Source organism: Myotis yumanensis, unplaced genomic scaffold (genome assembly GCF_028538775.1).
Source record: "Myotis yumanensis isolate MYYU_CA2020_CCGP unplaced genomic scaffold, mMyoYum1.0.hap1 SCAF_17, whole genome shotgun sequence".
In the NCBI taxonomy this organism is placed as follows: Eukaryota; Metazoa; Chordata; class Mammalia; order Chiroptera; family Vespertilionidae; genus Myotis; species Myotis yumanensis.
Window position 1 is genome coordinate 37,546,143 of NW_027223768.1, and position 20,026 is coordinate 37,566,168.

At 39.7% G+C, this 20,026-nt stretch overlaps 1 protein-coding gene across 2 annotated transcripts in view; it reads left to right on the plus strand.

Annotated features, from left to right (window-relative positions):
- Positions 1 to 20,026, plus strand: part of SPTA1 (spectrin alpha, erythrocytic 1) — a 71,227-nt gene that overhangs the window by 50,114 nt on the left and 1,087 nt on the right. For both annotated transcript variants that reach the window (XM_070396259.1, XM_070396260.1), the window contains exons 34-50: positions 142 to 279; positions 479 to 583; positions 1,375 to 1,583; positions 3,248 to 3,368; positions 3,969 to 4,090; positions 4,862 to 4,994; positions 5,405 to 5,503; positions 6,420 to 6,582; positions 7,152 to 7,228; positions 10,351 to 10,560; positions 12,666 to 12,962; positions 13,787 to 13,899; positions 15,082 to 15,099; positions 15,579 to 15,630; positions 16,683 to 16,870; positions 18,001 to 18,054; positions 19,154 to 19,300. In XM_070396259.1, coding sequence (XP_070252360.1) covers positions 142 to 279; positions 479 to 583; positions 1,375 to 1,583; positions 3,248 to 3,368; positions 3,969 to 4,090; positions 4,862 to 4,994; positions 5,405 to 5,503; positions 6,420 to 6,582; positions 7,152 to 7,228; positions 10,351 to 10,560; positions 12,666 to 12,962; positions 13,787 to 13,899; positions 15,082 to 15,099; positions 15,579 to 15,630; positions 16,683 to 16,870; positions 18,001 to 18,054; positions 19,154 to 19,300 — 2,246 coding nt within the window. The remainder of the gene's footprint in view (positions 1 to 141; positions 280 to 478; positions 584 to 1,374; positions 1,584 to 3,247; positions 3,369 to 3,968; positions 4,091 to 4,861; positions 4,995 to 5,404; positions 5,504 to 6,419; positions 6,583 to 7,151; positions 7,229 to 10,350; positions 10,561 to 12,665; positions 12,963 to 13,786; positions 13,900 to 15,081; positions 15,100 to 15,578; positions 15,631 to 16,682; positions 16,871 to 18,000; positions 18,055 to 19,153; positions 19,301 to 20,026) is intronic.

Consider the following 20,026-nt stretch of genomic DNA (forward strand, 5'->3'; position numbering starts at 1 on the left):
TTCAAGTATTAGAAAAATTTGGTTAGTCCCTAACCAAACAGAGATGTTGGCCCTTCATAGCCTTCCTATATTATCCATTCAAGTTGTTACAGGACCCAGGATTCTAAAGATCTAATGACCTCCTCAATTTCTCTGGGTTAGGGTCAACTGGAAGAGCTGGAGAAACACTGGGACTACCTGCTTGAGAGAACAATTGACAAAGGGCAGAAGCTCAATGAGGCTAGTCGCCAACAGAGGTTCAACACAGGCATCCGGGATTTTGAGTTCTGGCTCTCAGAGGTAATTGCACCTGGAAGTGGGGGTGCAGTTGGGGGGCTGAGGGTATAGGAGCTTAAGAAATGCTTATCAGATCACCAGATTTATGCGTGAATAACCTCCTTCACTCTTCTTGGGGAAAGTTTGGGGACACAGTTGCCAATCTTGTTCCTTCTAAAGATCGTTTTGACTGACAACTTTCTTGCTTATTCTTCTGTCCCAGGCGGAGACACTGCTGGCCATGAAAGACCAGGCCAGGGACTTGGCTTCCGCAGGAAACCTGCTCAAGAAGCACCAGCTGTTGGAAACGGAGATGTTGGCCCGAAATGTAAGTAGTGTTGGCATCCCACTCCTCTGGGGCTTGCATTCCAAGAACGGAAATGTTTCCCATCATAAGAGGTCATTCGAGAATACAGTCTTGCAAAACCGACCTTAATGTTCTCGACCACTAGTCATTATAACCAGGTCATATCCATGGGTTGCAGAGAGAGGTTGCAACAGTTTTTTAAAAAAAATTATCTTTTTTTCTTTACTGTTGACACTGTCATAAATGTCTTGTTTCCCTCTTTTTGTCTCCCTCCACCCAACCCTCGCTCCCCACCCCTAGACCTCTGCCACATTATTGTCAGTGTGCGTGGCCCATGCATATATGCTACATGGTTTCTGGTTAATCTCTTTCAGTCCTCGTCATCCCCCTCCCCTCTGAGATCTGTCAGTCTGTTTGTTCCATGTACCCATGTTTCTGGTCCTATTTTGTTTGTCAGTTTATTTTGCTCATTAGATTCCACATTATAAGTGAGATGCTATGATATTTGTCATTCTCTGACTGGCTTGTTTCGCTTAGAATAATAATCTCCAGGTCCATCCATGCTGACGTGATGGGCAAGAGTTCCATCTTTTTAACAGCTGTGTAGTATTCCACTGTGTAAATCTGCCACGTCTTTTTAAAATATATATATATTTCAGAGAGGAAGGGAGAAGGAGAGAAAGACAGAAACATCCATGATGAGAGAGAATCATTGATTGGCTGCCTCCTGCACGCCCCTTACTGGGGCTCAAGCCCGCTACCAGCTTAATGCCTGTACTGTAGTATTCACTGAACACACTTGGGTTTTCTAGGATGCACTGAAGGACCTGAATGAGTTGGCTGCTGATCTGCTCTCCAGCGGGACTTTCAATGCTGACCAGATTGTGGAGAAAAGAGATAATGTCAACAAGCGCTTCCTGGACGTCCAGAATCTAGCAGCTGCACACCATGAGAAACTGAAAGAGACCTATGCCCTGTTCCAGTTCTTCCAGGACCTGGACGATGAGGAGGCCTGGATAGAGTATGTACTGCCAGCTTACATTGCGTTGGTAATTCAAGAGAGTAGATAACCCGCACAACATATTTCTATTTGATGCTGAAATGAAATAGGTGATGTTTCTTGGCGTTGGTATTACTTCTTAATCATGTTGGCCTTAGCTTAAAGTTAACATTTATTTTATTTTTCCAAATTCCTTCACTGTATACACCCAGAGGGAGATAAGAAAAGAAGGAGTGGGGAATAGTTCACATGTAGTCTGGGAACAAAGTTAAGTGGCAGGGGGCGGGGGGGGGGGTAAGAGATCAACCGAAGGACTTGTATGCATGCATATAAGCACAACCAACAGACGCAAGACACTGGGGGCGAGGGGACGAGGGGAGGCCGGGGGGAGGTCAGTGGGGAAAAAAGAGACATATGTACTACTATTTGTAATACCGTAAACAATAAAAAAAAGAAACCATAGTTCTAGATAGTTCATAGAATGTGTAATGCTCCTTCGAAATGAGACAGCTGAGACAACTTACCCAACTGACGAGCTCATTGTGTTTCTTTTTTCTATATCCTCTGTATCTAATATGATACTAAACTGGAAACTGGACAGGGAATGTTACATATTACCTACTGTGGTTTTATTACTAATTAATTCTACCTTTGTTGCAAAAACATACAATTGGCAAGAACCATATGATTTCACTCATATGTGGGGTATAATATTGAAAGCAACAAATAAATAAAAATAACAAACACACAAAACTCACAGATAAATACAAGAGTATGTGGTTACCAGAGGGAAGTGGGGGGGGGGGGGGGAGTGGAATGGTAAAAGGGAGTCAATATATGGAGAGGGAAGAAGATTGGGTGGTGAAGACAGTGCAATATACGGATCATGCATCATAGAATTGTACACTTGAAACTTACATAATTTTATTCACCAATGTCACCTCAATAAATTTAACTAGATTTAAAAAATAAAACAAAAAATAAAATGTTTATATTTATTTGGAAAAATATGGTTAGGAATATACTAGCAAATCAAATTATTTGCTTTATTTTCTGTTTAACCTGCCTCATCATGTTTGTCTTCAACACATCTGATGATTCTTCATAGTAATCAATGAATTAGAGAAAAACATTGTGCACAGGGCAACAAGTAGGGCATTTTAGAAACACTTTTAGAAACAGTGAGGTAATATAATCTTGTCTTTGTCGTCTTTTACTGTGCTTCATAGTGATATTCAAATAGTTTACACTCAGAACCATTGCTGCCATTACTTCTATACTATCAGCTCTTTATAACTCATTCTAACTAAATGTATTAGTAGACAAAAATAACAAATGCCATGAAGTCATATATGTATATATGTTTGTGGGTATGTGTATGCATATAATTTTCACTTTTATTCAAAGAGGAACACAAGTTACATTCTTGAGCAAAGAAGTCATGAGACAGGCAAGGGAACTAAAGAGAAGGCTGGTGCTGCTGTCCACCTGGTAGAGATCAGTTGCTATTTTAACTGCGTTAGCCTAAGTCAGAAATTTAGCTGAAAGCCTTTGGTACTAATTATCTTTGTGATTACTGACTCCAGAGCGTTACCAGCACCTCACCCCCAGCCACACACACACTCAGAAAACTGCTGCTCTAGGATGACCTCAGATGCCTAAACTGTGTTCTCCCGTGTCTGCAGAGAGAAGTTGGTTCGAGTGCGCTCCCAGGACCAGGGGAGGGATCTACAGGGGGTTCAGAACTTACTGAAGAAGCACAGACGCCTGGAGGGGGAGCTGATGGCACATGAACCTGCCATCCAGGTAGGAACAGTAGAGTCTGAGGCCTGGGAGGGCAGAGCTAATCCAATAGTAGGCCCTCCTGTGTGGGATAAGGAGGATGATTCTGTAAAATGTGAAGGCGGCATGCCACGACCACTTAGTCAGTCACAGCATCCAAAAGCGTTCTTTTCTCCTCCACACGCTGTATCCTGTACTAGAAGAATCCTGCACAGGGACCCGTGCTCTTCCTTGGAAGGAGCACTTTAACACGCCAGGGCACAGTTATTGACAATTAGATGCAGGTTGGAACATTCGGAGAAGCTATGCTTGAGCCGAACCGTATGGTAAAAAAAGGCAACTCTGGTTCTGGCTTGGCAGCAGGGTCACCCTATGACTGTGACTAATCCATAAATCAGATCATGGAGTGCATGGCCTGGTACAGATGCTAATGTGTCCGCTCAAATACTTGGGTCAATTTAACATGGTCTATTGCTACAGCTTTCTTCTCCTCCCAGGATTTTTAAGCCCACCCCGAGCACCATAAAGTTAAGGAATTATCTGCCTAGATACTTTGCCAGGGAACTGCGCCTACATCGGGAGAGGGCATGAGGTGACGCAGCATGGAGGGGGTGTGTTTTTCAGAACGTGCTGGATATGGCAGAGGGGCTGGGAGACAAGGCCGCGGTGGGGCGAGAGGAGATCCAGGAGCGGCTGGCGCAGTTTGTCCAACACTGGGAGCAGCTCAAAGAGCTGACCAAGGCGCGGTGAGTGGGGGCGGAGGCCCAGTTCTCCGCCTGGGTGGCAGGGGTTGAACTGGGGTTGGGGAGGACACCCAGGTGCTTGCTTACCATTTCTTTGCCGCCACCCATCCTCTCTCTTCTAAGGCCCTCCTCAAGCGCAGTCTTCCATTCAACAGTCTCCCATTTGCCGCAGGCAGAAGTCATTGCTGCCTCTGTGCTTACAGACCTCTACTCCTGCACTTACCTGCAACTATCTTTTATCATTGCTGCTCTTTGTAACAGGTTATTTGCCACACATCTGTTTTATGTTGCCCCAATTTTAGCCTTGTATGCAACAGTTAGTAGTGAGAGAAATGTTTTTTTCTCCCTTATTGCCATATAGCCATTTAGAATCATATAGTCATAGAGCCAAATAAAGTAATTTCTGCTATAATTTCATGTCTGTTGGCATAGGAAGACATTTCTTCCCTGAGAAATAAAAGCACTTAAGATGAACGACAGTGTTCTGATTCACTGCCATTATTCTCCAACTCCAAAGTCAGCACTTTTGTTTGGACAAGATTTCCTTTCCCCAACAAACATTCCTGGAGAGTAGATGATGCCACAAAACGGAACTTGTGGGTCAAGAATCTCCTCTTATTCAGAGGAGATCACCACCGCTGACTAGTAAACACAGGCTCAATTCTTCTGTGGCCCAGTTCAACGGTGGCTGCCTCGTGAGGTTGTGCCTTTGGCTTCATTCCCACGCTTGCTGGTTTTCTCTTCTTCTTACCGGGGCTTCCTGGCCTGCTGCAGAGGGCTTCAGTTGGAAGAGTCCCTAGAATACTTGCAATTTATGGAGAATGCTGAGGAAGAAGAAGCTTGGATCAATGAAAAGGAAGCGATGGTTGCCCGAGGAGATTCTGGGGACACATTGGCTGCTACTCAGGTGAGCAATAGGCTGAATGAATCCATTGTCTTCTCTTTAAGAGGAATCTCTTCTTAGATTCTCAGTGATTTCACCTTAAAATTAGAATCTCCCTCCTGGTGGGGAAAAAAACAAATTTGAGAATAGTCCTTAATAGAGGATGTTCTTGATACTTAATATTTTTCTGGTAAATACAGTGTTGCTTTAGAAATGTTTAAATTTCAATATGGAGAAATCCTTGATCAACACTCTTATTCCAAAATCCAGAAAACTGTCAGGTCACGTGGTGAGATAGACTCAATATCACTTATATACCTGTGACCCTTTTTCTGGCAAGTTTGCCCTTTTTTGGGCAAGTGAATAATTTGGGGAGCAATGTGGGTGGGATATGTTTTCCAGATGTTTTGATTCTCACCGACTCATTTATGCAGAGTTTGCTAAAGAAGCATGAAGCCTTGGATAATGACTTTGCTGTCCACGAGGCCCGGGTGCAAGATGTGTGTGCTCAGGGGGAAGGCATCCTGAGTAAGGTGAGTGATTCCAGGAATTCCCGGTCAAACTTTCATTTTCAAAAGGGATTGGCCCAAATATAGACTCATGAGCAGTGCTAAAGTCATACACAGAATTTTAATCACCTATTTTTAACATCTAACAAATATGTATTTATTTTTATTATCTAGGGATGCAGTGTCCAATATGGCAGCTACTAGCCACAGTGGCTATTTAAAGGGGATGTGCTGGTAATTATTTAACAACCAGCTACTGCTCCCCAAAAATTAATGCCACAATTGATTATTTCTGTGGAATAAATTTTCCCATGGTGGCCCAATTGAATCCATCTCTTTAAGCTGCCATTTTTTTCTTCTTGTTGTTGTTAGCAAATAGTTATTTAATTTCTGTTTTCAGAAAACTCTTTTTTTAAGATCTTATAAATACACCTTTCAGATTCTATAAATTAATTGTTGACACAGTTACTCTTATCCTATGCACAATATGGCATTTATGAAGCTTTTATAAATGACTTGCTTTGATCATAGAATATTTGTAAGAATGGGAAAAAATTTTTGTAAGCCTCTAAGGAGGAGAACCCGTTGGAAACTTATTTGTAACTTGAGTATCATTCTTTAGTTTAAATGCTTGTTTTTACAACATCTCACTGATCTAAGTGCTACATGAAGAACCCTAAGCAGAGATGACGTCATACTTTCTAGATGCTTACACCCACTCAGACGATCACAGTTGTGTGAACAAGCATGAGAAGGTCATCCAAGTGCTGGGGTGGAAATAACCATCTGGGACATAGAGAAATCGCAGAATAAATTCACTAGACCTAGAGGAGAGTCGTTAAATATTTTAAAAGAGAGAGGAGAGATTTTTAATAGTCCCAAAGAATTCAGATGTTTGGCCTTGGTCTCTCTCTTCCTCCTTTCACCGTTGGCGTTGCAGGAGGAAATTCGGCACAAGGAGAAGATTTCCGCCAAGATAGAGGCTTTGAATGCAAAGACACCGTCTCTGGCCCAGGCCATAGCTTCCTGGAAGTTGCAGTTGGAAGATGATCGTGCCTTTCAGGAGTTCAACTGGAAGGCCGATGTGGCAGAGGCCTGGATAGGTATGACAGTGAAGGCCAGGGTGCTGGGCGTTGAGAAATGCTGATACATTTTTTAATGCAAGGTTCCTGGGGCTTTCTCACTTACCTTGTGAAGAGAGGTGCTCCCTCCATCACCCAGTCCTGTCCTTCTGGGACGCAATTACAATGACACTCACACACACACACACACACACACACACACACACACACACAATGAAGTATCAGCGAGCCTTTTTTTGAGAATTGGTGATTTCGCATGTGATATTCAGATAGGGCCGTAGCCAAAACTTCTAGGAAATAAATGTATGTTTGATTTAATTAAAATTCATGTCTAATATGAAATTTTTGTGTTCTATGAAACACTCAGACGTTCCTTGGTGCTAGCTTTGTTTCCGCCCGTTTATCCTGAATAAGTCTATAGAACAATCCATTCATCCCCAATTTAATGTTTACTCACAGCCCAAGGAATCGCCGACTTGTAGAGTTAGGAGGCTCTCTTGTGAACTATAGGACATATTCCTTTTCCCCTTATCAAGTCTGATCCAAGAGCAACTATCTTTCTCAACCTATTAATGATCTTTGCTCTTTAGCTGAGAAGGAAAGAAGCCTGAAGATCAATGGCAATGGTGCAGACCTCACTGCCTTCCTCACTCTCCTGGCAAAGCAGGTGAGAGCCGGGTTGCCTTTGTAATAGACGCCCGTGAGGGCCAAGACCCATGTCGCACAGAAGCTGAACACATAGGATTATCACTCCTAAGTTGTGTGGTTTTCTTGTCTGTAGAACCTGTAATATTGTTCCTTTTATTCTTCCTGATATTGATCATTTGCTAGTTTTTTCTCCCTCTTTGCCTCTCCCTGCTCACTCTCTCTAATTAAATTTGCAACTGATATTTATCATTTTTATTAGAGAATCAACTTTGGCTTTTTAATTTTTTTCTATTCTATCTTTATATTATATTCCATTAATAGCTTTTTACATCCTTATATCTTTACCATTTTCTTTAACTTTCTTCATGATTACTTGATTTAAAAAGTTTTTAAAATAGATTTCATATATTTAGCTATTGTTTTATAATATATTGATTTAAGGATATAAGTTTCTAAGTAAAGCTTAACTGCATCTCAGAAATTTTATGTTTTTGTTATCCAGTTACATATGTTCTATCTAACTTAATTTTTATTTGACCCACTAATTATTCTGTTTTGGTGAATAGTTTTTTTTACAATTGAAAGAATGTGTATTTTTTCAGTGGTTTATATTACCTGTTATATTTTGTTAATCGTGCTGTTTAAATACTTATTATTTTTATATATTTTGAGTCTAGGTTAAAAGTTGTGTTGATATTTAGAATAATGCAATCATCTTGATGAATTGATACTTTTAATTATGAATGGTCATCTTTCTAATAACATTTCTTAAAGTCTTTTTCGCATACTAAAATACTACACCAATTCTTTTTTGTTTGTTTATAGTATATATCTGTTTTCATCTTCTGTTGTTTTTTATGTTTCTGTGACTTTATATTTTATTTTTCTTGTTGATACATTTATAAACTGCAAAATGATTACCACCATAGAACTACATAATACTTTCATTCTGTCACATAATTATCATTTGTGTTTAGTAAGAACATTTAATATTTACTCTCGTAACAACTTTCAAGTATATAATACAGTATTATTTGCTAAAATAACCTTGCTGTATATTAGATCCCAAAACTTGTTAAAAGGAAGTTTATACCCTTTACACTCCTCCCCGGCCCGCAGTTCTTGGTAACCACTATTTGAGATTCCCATATAAGTGACATCATGCAGTGTTTGTCTCTCTCTGACTTAATTCAGTTAGCACAATGCCCTCAAATTTCATCCAAGTTGTTGCAAATGGCAGGGTATCCTTCTTTCTCATGACTGAATAATATTCCATTGTATGTATGTATGCATGTATGTATGTATGTATGCATCTATATATCTACCTCTCTATATTACATTTTCTTTTTCTTTTTTTAAATCCTCACCTGAGATATGTTTTATTGATTTAGAGAAAGGAAGGGAGAGAGAGAGAGCGAGAAACGTCAATGTGAAACATCAATTGGTTGACTATCCTACACGCCCTGACTGGGGATTGAACCACAACCCAAGTATGTGCCCTGACCAGAAATTGAACTCAAAACCTTACTGATGTATGGGACAGTCCTCCAACCACCTGTGCCACCTAGCCAGGGCTATATTGCATCTTCTTTGCCTGCTTATCTGTTGGTGTACACTTAGGTTGTTTCTGTATCTCAGCTATTATGAATAATGCTGCAGTGAAAAGAGAAATGCAGAGCACCTTTAAATTTTCTAAAATTTTATAGATTTATATAATGAGTATGGCTTTGTCTATCTAATTTTATCATTTTATTGGAATGGTGCAGTAATGGCGAACCTTTTGAGCTCGGCGTGTCAGCATTTTGAAAAACCCTAACTTAACTCTGGTGCCGTGTCACATATATAAATTTTTTGATATTTGCAACCATAGTAAAACAAAGATTTATATTTTTGATATTTATTTTATATATTTAAATGCCATTTAACAAAGAAAAATCAATCAAAAAAATGAGTGTCAGAGGTTTGCCATCACTGGAATAGTGTGTTCATTTACATTTAAACTAATTCATTGATAAGTTTTTACTTAAAATTGTAATCTAACACCTCCCATTCCCCATCCAACCCCTACTTTTTAGCTAGGGATTAAATTGCTTCAAAGCATACTTTAATTTTGTTTATTTATCTATCTATCTATCTATCTATCTATCTATCTATCTATCTCTCTACTTATCTGAGGACTAGTCCTTTTTCAGTTTGCTTTCATACCTGGGGCCTTTCAGGGTTTCAACTAACTCTCTTTCACTGGGGCTCCTCATGCTTACTGTGTCCTGAAATCAGCACGGTGTGACTCCAGAGAACTGCATGTAGCGTTTTAGATCAGCAGCTGCTGTTTTCTGCTTGGCTTCTAGGACTTGTGTCTTACACAGTTTAGGAATCTATAAATGTCTTGAGAGGAAAATGCAGTGGGAATAGTGAACCTACTTTTCTGCAGTTCCCTCTTCATGGCGCCTCAAACCCTGGCTGCCCCAGTTCCCCCGAACTCTAATTTTTGTCTTTTTAGCTCCATCTAAAGCTCTCATCAGCTGCTTTCCCCTCTTACCCTCCCTGTACAGTGTATACTTCAAAAGCAAAAGTAACAGAGAATATTACTCTTACTCTACTACCAATCCCTCCTCTCTATGATTTTAATCCTTGAGTTACAGCCACCTGAGCTGCATTCTGATCTTTTGCAAACAACTTTGTACTTTTTAACCAGTGGTTAAAGCTGTTCTCAAAGAGAGAATTGGTCCAATACAAGGTACTCTATTAAAGTTGGAAGTGGAACATCCCTTATTTTGTGATTCTGATACCAACATCTCCCAAAAATATCATTTGTGTAATATAGGATCTGTAGGTCTTTTTTTTAAATTTCCATACTTCCAAGATCTCCAGTAGAACACAAAATCTAATAAGTGATACAAAAGAATTTTAGAATGTGAGTTCAAATCTAATTTCAAAACATACGTCGGAATTTAGCCATAACCCCAATCCCAAATATTTACTTAAGTCTCTAAGTCATATTTCTTTTTCCTTGGTCATCATTCTAACTCTTTCCTAGTCCTTACCTTGTTCATGATAAAAATATGGTGGAACCCAGGTATAAATGACCCTTCGGAATCTGCATTCGTTCTCTGCTCACTGCTTCTCTCTGGTCTCTCTCAGGACACACTGGATGCCAGTGTGCAGAGCTTCCAACAAGAGAGACTGGGTAAGATAACTGACCTAAAGGACCAGCTGGTGGCTGCTCAGCACAGCCAATCCAAAGCCATCGAGGAGCGCCACGCTGCCCTGCTGAGGCGCTGGGAACAGCTGCTGGCAGCCTGTGCAGCCCACAGGCAGAAATTGCTAGAGAAACAGCTGCCCCTACAGAAGGTAAATGGTAAAAGATGATGAGGCACAATAAGACCTTGATTATATATTAGCCATGGAATCTAGCAACAAACAGTGGAAACCCTGTTTGGATATATTTGAGTGTGTACTTTGGAAAGGACCAGAAAGACATTCTTACTGAGCAAAACGACTTTAGATTGCTAGGGAGGTTTTTTTTAGACTTTTGTCAGTTATCCAGCTCACTTGAGACGAAAGCTCGGCACAGGTAATAGAAGAGGTAGGTGGCACAACAGGGTGAACGATCTTACTGTGTAGCAGACCTACAACTGGCAGGCAGGAGATAAGGTCATCCCTATGCTTTTCTCCCGTTCAAATGAAAGACCTAGACAAGTAAATATTGTGTTCTGACATGTCACTTAACATCTCTGAACCTTGATTCTCCCGTTTATGAAATAGGATAATATTACCACCCTGTTCTCTGTTATTACTATTAAAAAGGATAATGGATCTGAAAAATTCAGTATAAACCACTAAGTTCTATATGGATATAAGTGATTAAAATGTCCTTTCTAATGGTGGCTGCTAAGGTATTAGATGTTGATAATAAAAAAAACAATAATGAAAGGAAGTTGGATGGTCAGTAAATTACTGAGCACTCCTAGACCATAACAAGTATTATACCATATAAGGTAGGGAGTTAGGGAAATTGGAAAACACACACACAAATAAAAACCAGTCAGTGTGAAAAAAAATAGTCAGTCTGGACCCTTAGTTAATTTTTACTCTATTGAAAGACATGAGACCTAATTTTAGTGAAAAAAAATAAATCAATTAATGGAATATATATATACATATATATACATATACATATATATGGAGAGAGATATGAAAGATATTTCACAATCTGATTCTATTATTTTACTTTCTGATTGTAAAATATTCAGTTGATCCATACTATTTTGAAAATAATAAGAGGTACTTCATAGGTTTTTATATTCTTCATATGAGTTTTCTCTGTGTTGATCTATTTTAGCGCATAGATTGCAGAAATGAGTACAGGGAAAATATAATAGTACACAACCTCTTTAATGCCTATGTTTGGGGATGAAAACAAATTTGCATAACAAATCTCCCTGGAAGTACTATTTGCTGACCTCAAATTTATGATGATTTTAAATCTAAAAAAATTTTGATGACATACTGTTTGGAACAATCCATGTTATTGCTCTCATTCAGAAGTTCAATCATTGAGAACATACAGATAACTCCAGAGAGTATTGCAGGGAGAGGGATAAAGGTTAGAGTGTAGAAAATGGATTTAAACAGGAACTGCAAGCCCTGACCGGTTTGGCTCAGTGGATAGAGCGTCGGCCTGCAGATTGAAGGGTCCCAGGTTTGATTCTGATCAAGGGCATGTACCTTGGTTGTGGACACATCCCCAGTAGGAGGTGTGCAGGAGGCAGCTGATCAATGTTTCTCTCTCCTCGATGTTTCTAACTCTCTATCCCTCTCCCTTCCTCTCTTTAAGAAATCAATAAAATATATTAAAAAATAAAAGTAAACAGGAACTGCAAGCATGAGATGAGCTCTGAACAAGTTTTAGAAGGATGTTAGGAAAAGAACTCAGTCTTCAAAGAGACATTCGAGAGGTGTGGTCTATAGATGATCAGAAGAAAGAGGAAGTGGATAAAGGATAGGATAGATTTGCCTATTTCATGAATGATTCATTCATTTAATCACTCATCTAACATCTATTTTTGCATGTCTACTATGTGCCAAATAGAATTGAAACAGATTTCAGAATAAGAAATCATAAAATCTTCTCATTGAAAACAACCTTTGTCACTTTTGGATTCTTAGAGCTAAAATGTCTCTAGAAATCATTCAACTTTCCCATTTGTAGATGATAGAAAACTTGACCAAGTTTACAATGAGATGCCAGGATCAGGACTTATATTTCTAACTCACATGTCTGTCCATTGGTTTCCCATTGGTTTTAGTTCTATCCTTTTAAAGGGTTTGCCCTGAAAACATTGAAGACAATTACTTTTTTATTTTTTATTCTGAGTCTTCTCTTCTCTCCTCTTTTTCTCTTCTCTTTCTATTGGGAAAGATGAAGGTGTCCTTTTTTTTTTTTTTCTCTGTAGGCTGAGGAGCTATTCATGGAATTTGCACACAAGGCTTCAGCTTTCAACCACTGGTGTGAGAATGCTGAGGAGGACCTGTCAGAAAATGTGCACTGTGTCTCCCTGAATGAGATCCGCCAGCTGCAGAAGGACCACGAGGCTTTCTTGGCCTCCTTGGCCAAGGCCCAGGAAGATTTGAACTATTTGCGAGAGCTAGACCAGCAGATTAAGTCCTTAAATGTGCCCTCCAGCCCTTACACCTGGTTAACCATGGAGGTGCTAGAAAGGATGTGGAACCACCTACCTGACATCATCAAGGTAGACTGAGGCACAGCAGGGACCTCCTTCGGCTATAGTGACCATGACACTTTAGTGGAGTACCCAAGTTGGGGGACTTCTGAGAAAGAAAGGAACATTTTTAATTGGGAAAGCAGTCTTAAATTGGATAGTCTAAGAAATATCTGAAAATATGTTCACAATAAGTATAGCCCTATTTAACATAGTTTGAACAGTTTTATGCTTCAGGGTATTGAGCAGTGATTTAAGGCAGCAAACACAAGCTCCAGGACATGGCTCTGAAAATGAGTTATAGAAAGTTCACGAGGCTTGCAGATATCTTTAAAGTCTCTATATGCCTTCATCCAAAGCATTCTCTATTTTATACACACCTCCAAAAGTGCCTTTTAAAAGTGTTTGCATTTAACTTTTGTCTGTCTATAATGATGTTCATTATAGAAGCTATGGAAAATATTTAAAAGTTTAACAAAGAAAAAATTTACCATAAAATCACCAATTTTAGATGGCAACTTTTATAACTACCTTTCTCTTTAAGGCTGTTTTTATGCTCATTTAAATGAAATTTCACCTGGAAAAAAATAAGCAGAAAGATTTGCCTTCATTATTTTATTATTTTTACTGAGTTCTGCCTTTGAGACATCAGCAAATACTTATGGACAGTGACATAAATTTCCTCACCTTTTCAAGATGAGAAGAAGTGGGCTGGAAGCAATGTGAGCACATAGGCACATGCCTCCGGAATATAAATTTGGGAGAGTTAAGATGTATGGCTGAGCCTGGGAACCAATTACTTTACTGCAAATAAAGGTTTTCAACATGCAGTTGTCTGTGATTTGGGTTTCTAGGAACGGGAGCAAGAGCTGCAAAAGGAAGAGGAAAGACAGGTCAAGAACTTTGAGATGTGCCAGGAGTTTGAACAGAATGCCAGTGCCTTCCTTCAGTGGATCTTGGAAACCAGGTGTGCTCTGTTACCTCAAAATTCATGATCCTTATGCTACACACTCCATTTCCCACAAGGATAAAGTTCATAAAGGAGGGAGGAGGGGGGACTCCTACAGCGTTTATGCTGTCCCAAATTACCATGTGCTTTCTATTGGTAATTGGTTACTTTCTGAATCAATCTTTGCAAAACCAAGAAATGAGAGTTTCAGCCTTCTACCCATTGTGTACCCTTCAATATTCTCTTCTGGATATTCTCATTTGTTCCCTGTTGCCTATAATTACAGTTCAAAAATATTAGCAGCTCTTTCTTACTTAAACATTTTAATGTTGAAATTATCTTTGCATTTTACAAAGTACTTCTCTGTCCAGTAACTCACTTAACTTTTAGAGCACACTGGAAAAGTATACAGAGAAGACCTTATTACCTCTGTGTGGAAAGAGGTTTAGTAGATGCATTGATGGACTCACGGTCACATATGTATTTATTGACACAGCAGAAGTAGAGCACATTGTAAACATCTAGTATGAAGCTCTTATGTTGCTTGACTAAAGCTGTGATGAGGATCAAGTGAGATAGTATATGCTAATGGCTTTGATTGAATCCAAAGTGTCCTATATGTGAAAATAACATTTGTCACATCTTCTGGGGCAAATGACCTTGAAAAAGAGGAGACTGAGAAGGTGTAATATACATTAGAATAAATAGTCTAAGTTGGTAGACTGTACTCAGTAATTGGATCAGATCTGTGGAATTTTGAGAGTTAAAGAAGTGGTTTGGACAATCCATGATATAGGCTGTTTCTACACACCACTGACAAGAATAAATCACACATTTAACAAAAGGAAAGTCAGTCTCATGGCCAAAAACACCTGAGAAAAGGCATAAGCAACATAGCTCTTCCTTCTCTTCCTTTGGTTTTGGTCCCTCCTCCTCTGGCATCATGTGTCTGACACTGAGCATATCACCTGACCCCCTGAGCTCTCTCTACTACAGCAAGTAGCTGCATGGAAGGCTGTTAGCTTCTTGTGTGAAAGAGACTTTGGAAACAGTGGATGGAACATGTTCATATGTTTTTGGCTACAAAAGAATTTAGAATGTTTCATAAATCTGAAGTAAAAAAGATCGTTAAAGTAATCCATATTAACATATGATTTCCCTTTCTTTCTTCTGATTCCTGTTCCGGACCTTCATGTCCAGGGCTTATTTTCTGGATGGGTCAGTATTTTATGTCACCATGTTTGTCTTGTTATCACATTCGGGAATGATTAAACAAGGAGACCTTACTACTGGGGCATCTCATCTCAATCTGATGATGCCTCAATAAAAATGTGGGGTGAGAAGGAGAAGCATAGTACATATATTCTGGCTCAATACCCCATTAGATGGAGTCTTGCTGACATTAAGCTAAGAGTGTGTTTGAGAATAAGAACTAGGAGAAAGACCTGGAATCCTTCTCATAGGCAGAGAAGAGCTAGAAGGGTTCTGAGTGCCTTCTCATATGTCTGGCAAGGTGGCCAATGGGCAGAAGGGTGGGTTTCGTGAAAATTTTGGTGCTGTGTAAATTTATTTTAGAGAGGCCAAGTGACTTGGAAGAAGTTGCAGTAGAGAAATGTAGGAGCTCTGAGTTTGTCTGTCTTTGTGACATATGGACCTCTGATATTATAAGTAACTTTTTTTGTCTGGTTCTGAACTAGATCTTTGCTCAAAGAAACAGGAACTCTGGAATCCCAATTGGAAGCAAATAAAGTAAGTAATGTTTATTCATTAGGTCAAGATATTTCCAGAATTATAAGGAATACTTAAAGGAAACTCTTAAATAAACACTTTTATGTAAATTCCCTGGCCTGAAAGTCAAGAGCCTATGGCTCTGGTGCCAACTCTGCCAAAATGTTATTCTAACCATTGGCCACCACTTTATGGACATGTTTCCTGAACTCTCTAAACTGTAATTTCTGTATCTATGTAATAATGTTAATGATATTTCTATTATAGAGTTACTGTTATTGATTAAGAGGAAAAAGTGCAAGGCTGCTAGCTTACACCTAGAAACATTGACAATTTTGTAATTTGATAATGACAATTATTTGATAATGCAATTGAATCTAGATGATCTCTTAACAATTGGGTAAAGCATTGGGCTACCGCTGTGTTTCTTACCCTTATTTCATTGTTGACCCCTCTAGGAGAAAATTTTAACTAATTACATTGTATTTCTTCCTAATGAGAGGTTAAATACTAAAGAATAAGACATTGTCAGATAGGGAGTTCTTGTTCTGCTCAAGAAGGTAATTGGTGTGCTGGCCTCCTGCCATGACCACATCAAAACTACAATTAAATTGTAGCATAATCAACCTGCAGAACCATTTGAATACTAGTCGAACAGAGGTGTTATTACTAAGGATACAAAGAAGAAGCCACCATGCAGATGTTAGGAAGAGGGGAAGAATTAAAGCAGGCTGGATCCACAGCCATGTGTTCCAGTTGAGAATCTGGTGGGATATCTCAACTTCAGAAGTCCCCACTGAGGAGCAAAGGGAATCCCAGGATCTACCATGTTCATGGATTGGAAAAAATAACATCATTAAAACGTCCATACTACCCAAAGCAATCTACAGATTCAAAGCAATTCCTATCAAGATACCAGTAGTTTTTCTGAATAGTTTATTTATCATGGGGGACAGGAATATCCCTGAAAATAATTGAATGGAAGCAATTAGAGGAAACTCATCCATTTCTTATTTTCACTCCCCTCCCTAGGAGTGGTGCCCTGGGTGACTCTCTCTCTTCTCATTTTCCAGAGGAAGCAGAAGGAGATCCAGCTGATGAAGCGCCAGCTGACCAAGATTGAGGATCTGGGAGACAACCTAGAAGAGGCTCTGGTTCTGGACATCAAATACAGCACCATTGGGTTGGCGCAGCAGTGGGACCAGCTCTATCAGCTTGGGATGCGAATGCAACACAACCTGGAACAACAAATCCAAGCCAAGTACTGGGAACCTATGGGCAGGGCTAGGGAAGGGTGTGGATGATACTAGTTTTAGGTAGTTAACTCCAAGGGCTAGAATTTGGGGTACTGGTTAAAAGTACTCCTTAAGAGCTAGTACACTCACTGTATTCAGAAACAATATTCTCTTTACTGCCCCACAGAACGACGGTTTCTCTTTATTCTATCATGCAATAGGAGACAGTGTTCTCATTGTCCTAAAAATACCCATCGGCCACTTCTCGAATTCCTTCACCATCTTATGTAATCTCTTCAGAGAACATTCCCCTTTGTAAATTTTTCTCCAAAATGCAAGAGATAGTCAAGATATGGAGCAGAAAAGCAGAATTCATTTTTCCCCAAACAAATTAATTGTCTTAAAGAAACTTTAGGTTTCCATAGCTTTTTTGGCAGTGTTATTATCTAAATCAGAGATTTCTGTAAAGAGTTTGATAATAAACATTCTAAACTCTGTGAGCCAGGCCCTGGCTGGGTAGTTTATTTTGTTTGAGCACTGTCCTGATACAACATGTTTATGGGTTCAATCCCCAGCCAGGGCACTTACAAGCATCAACCAACCAATGTACAAATAAGTCTCTCTCTCTCTCTCTCTCTCTCTCTCTCTCTCTCATCAATTTTAAAAATTAAATTTTGTGACTCATATAGTCTCAGTTGTAACTACTCAACTCTGCTATTGTGGAGAGAAACCAGCTATTGATAATTCATAAATGGATGAGCATGGACCAATTCCAATAAAATATTATTTATGGACATTTAAAATTAATGTATGCTTAACAAAGCATTCTTCTTTTTTTATTATTTCAACCATGTAAAAATATAAAAACCATGAATAATGCTGCAATGAACATGGTTTCATACAATGCAATACACAGATGATGTATCATAGAATTGTACACTTGAAATCTATATAAACTTATTAACCAATTTCAATTTAAAAATATAAAAAACATTCTTAGCTCATTGACTGTAGAAAAGCAAGTGACAGACTGGATTTGGCCCTAAAGTAGATGACCCAAATAGTGAAACAGTCACTAAAATTTCTATTTCATGTGACATAGCTTCTGCTTTTCTCTGTTTTGTTTCATGAGGTAATTAAGTTTTTTTTCTTTCAGAGATACTATAGGTGTGAGTGAGGAGACACTGAAGGAGTTTAGCACAACCTATAAGTGAGTATCCTATATAATAAAAGCCTAATATGCTAAGTGTCCAGTCGTCCGGTTTGCCATTTAACCAATCAAAGTGTAATATGCTAATGATAAGCTAAGGCCACTCAACCACTCGCTATGATGTGCACTGACCACCAGGGGCAGACAGTTGACTGGTTGACCAGTCACTATGATGTGCACTGAGCACCTGGAGGAAGATGCTCAGACCAGTAGGTGAGCTTGCTGCTAGGGTCCAGATGATCAGGACTGAGCAAGACAGGCCAGACATGCCTTGGAGCCCTCCCATGGTCCCTCCCTGGCTGGCCATCCCCCTGCATCCCTCCCAGGCCCCGATCATGCACCGGTGGGGTCCCTTGGCCTGGCTTGCACCCTCTTGCAATCTGGGCTGAGGGACCCTTTCCCCTTCTGCCGAGTGCACTATTTTCTCTCACATCTGGGCTGAGGGACCTCCCTTTCCCCAAGTGCACGATTTCATGCACCAGGCCTCTAGTAACTTTATAATGATTGGTTCTTTGTTTTTCAGACCATTTAAAATAAACCTCAAATACATTTTTTCCCTTCAATGTGGCTTATTAGGATTTTAAATGAAGATCTAGATATGTTATTTAGCTTTAACTTGTAGTTTATAATATGTCTCTGAAATTCCTAGATTTTAGAAATGCCTTTTTTATGTTCAACATTTTATCCTTTTTCCTCCAAACATTAGGTTTTAAAAAAGTGTAGAAGCACAGGCAAGCTGTCCACTCATTTCTTTGATAAGATTATGCTATGCTGCCTGGCCAGCGTGGCACAGTGTTTGAGTGTCATGTGACCTATGAACCAGGAGGTCACAGTTTGATTCCTGGTCAGGACACATGCCCAGGTTGTAGGTTTGATACCCAATGTGTGGTGTGCAGGAGGCAGCCAATCGATGATTCTCTCTCATCACTGATATTTCTACCTCTTTCTCTCTCTCACCCTTCCTCTCTGAAATCAATAAAGATATATTTTTAAAAGCTTATGCCATGTTAATAAAGCCCCAGCTGATGCAACAAAACTGTTCTTTTCCGTTGTTAATATGCTTCTCTACTGAACTTGATAAAATGTTTTTATTCTATAGACACTTTGATGAGAATTTGACAGGGCGCTTGAGTCACAAAGATTTCCGGTCCTGCCTGAGAGGGCTCAATTACTACCTGCCCATGGTGGAGGAGGATGAACCTGAGCCCAAGTTCGAGAAATTCCTGGATGTCGTCGATCCAGGGAGGTAGGAGGAAGACCAAGGCCAGACCAAACCAGGGACTGGGGCTTTGCAGGACGAGCACCAAGAGTAAAATAATCCATAGGCATTAACTCATCTTGAGAATAGGAGTGACAGTGGCAGAGACAATAAGTGAACGGGGCAGCTTTTGGGGCCCTTTCTAGGATTAGCTCAGAAGTTCATGGCACTAACTGCAACTCAGGCACCAGTCCTGCAATTTGATTAATGCCTGCTTTATGTTTGACATGAATTTCCATTAGTTCTGAGAATGGAACTTGACAGAAGAGTCCCTTCATGTGTATAATGTCTTAGGAGAGGATCACTAACATGTAGGAGTGGGGGTGTTTACGCTTGTGAGGGTGGTGTAGAATCATAGAGGTACCACATTATGGTTAGGGACTAATTCTCTTTCATACCAAAACCAAAGAAGACCAGATATAGAGGTCCTCAAATCAACTTGAAGAGCTTGAGGTACAGATACAGGGTACTGGTGCTGATGGGAAATTCTGAAATTCTATATAGTGTGTCAGTCCCATATGGAAACAGAGGCTGGATCTTGGGAAACTGTTTATTTGGCTGTAAGGGGAGGAGAACGAGAGTCAAATAGGTCATGGTCTTAGAGAGCTGAGTTGGAAGAGGCGCTTGGAAAATCCAGCTTCCCTCTGTCTCTGTGACACCAAGTAGAATGAGAACGGGACCTGTTTCTTCTCTGTGTTGAGAGGGCATAGTTCC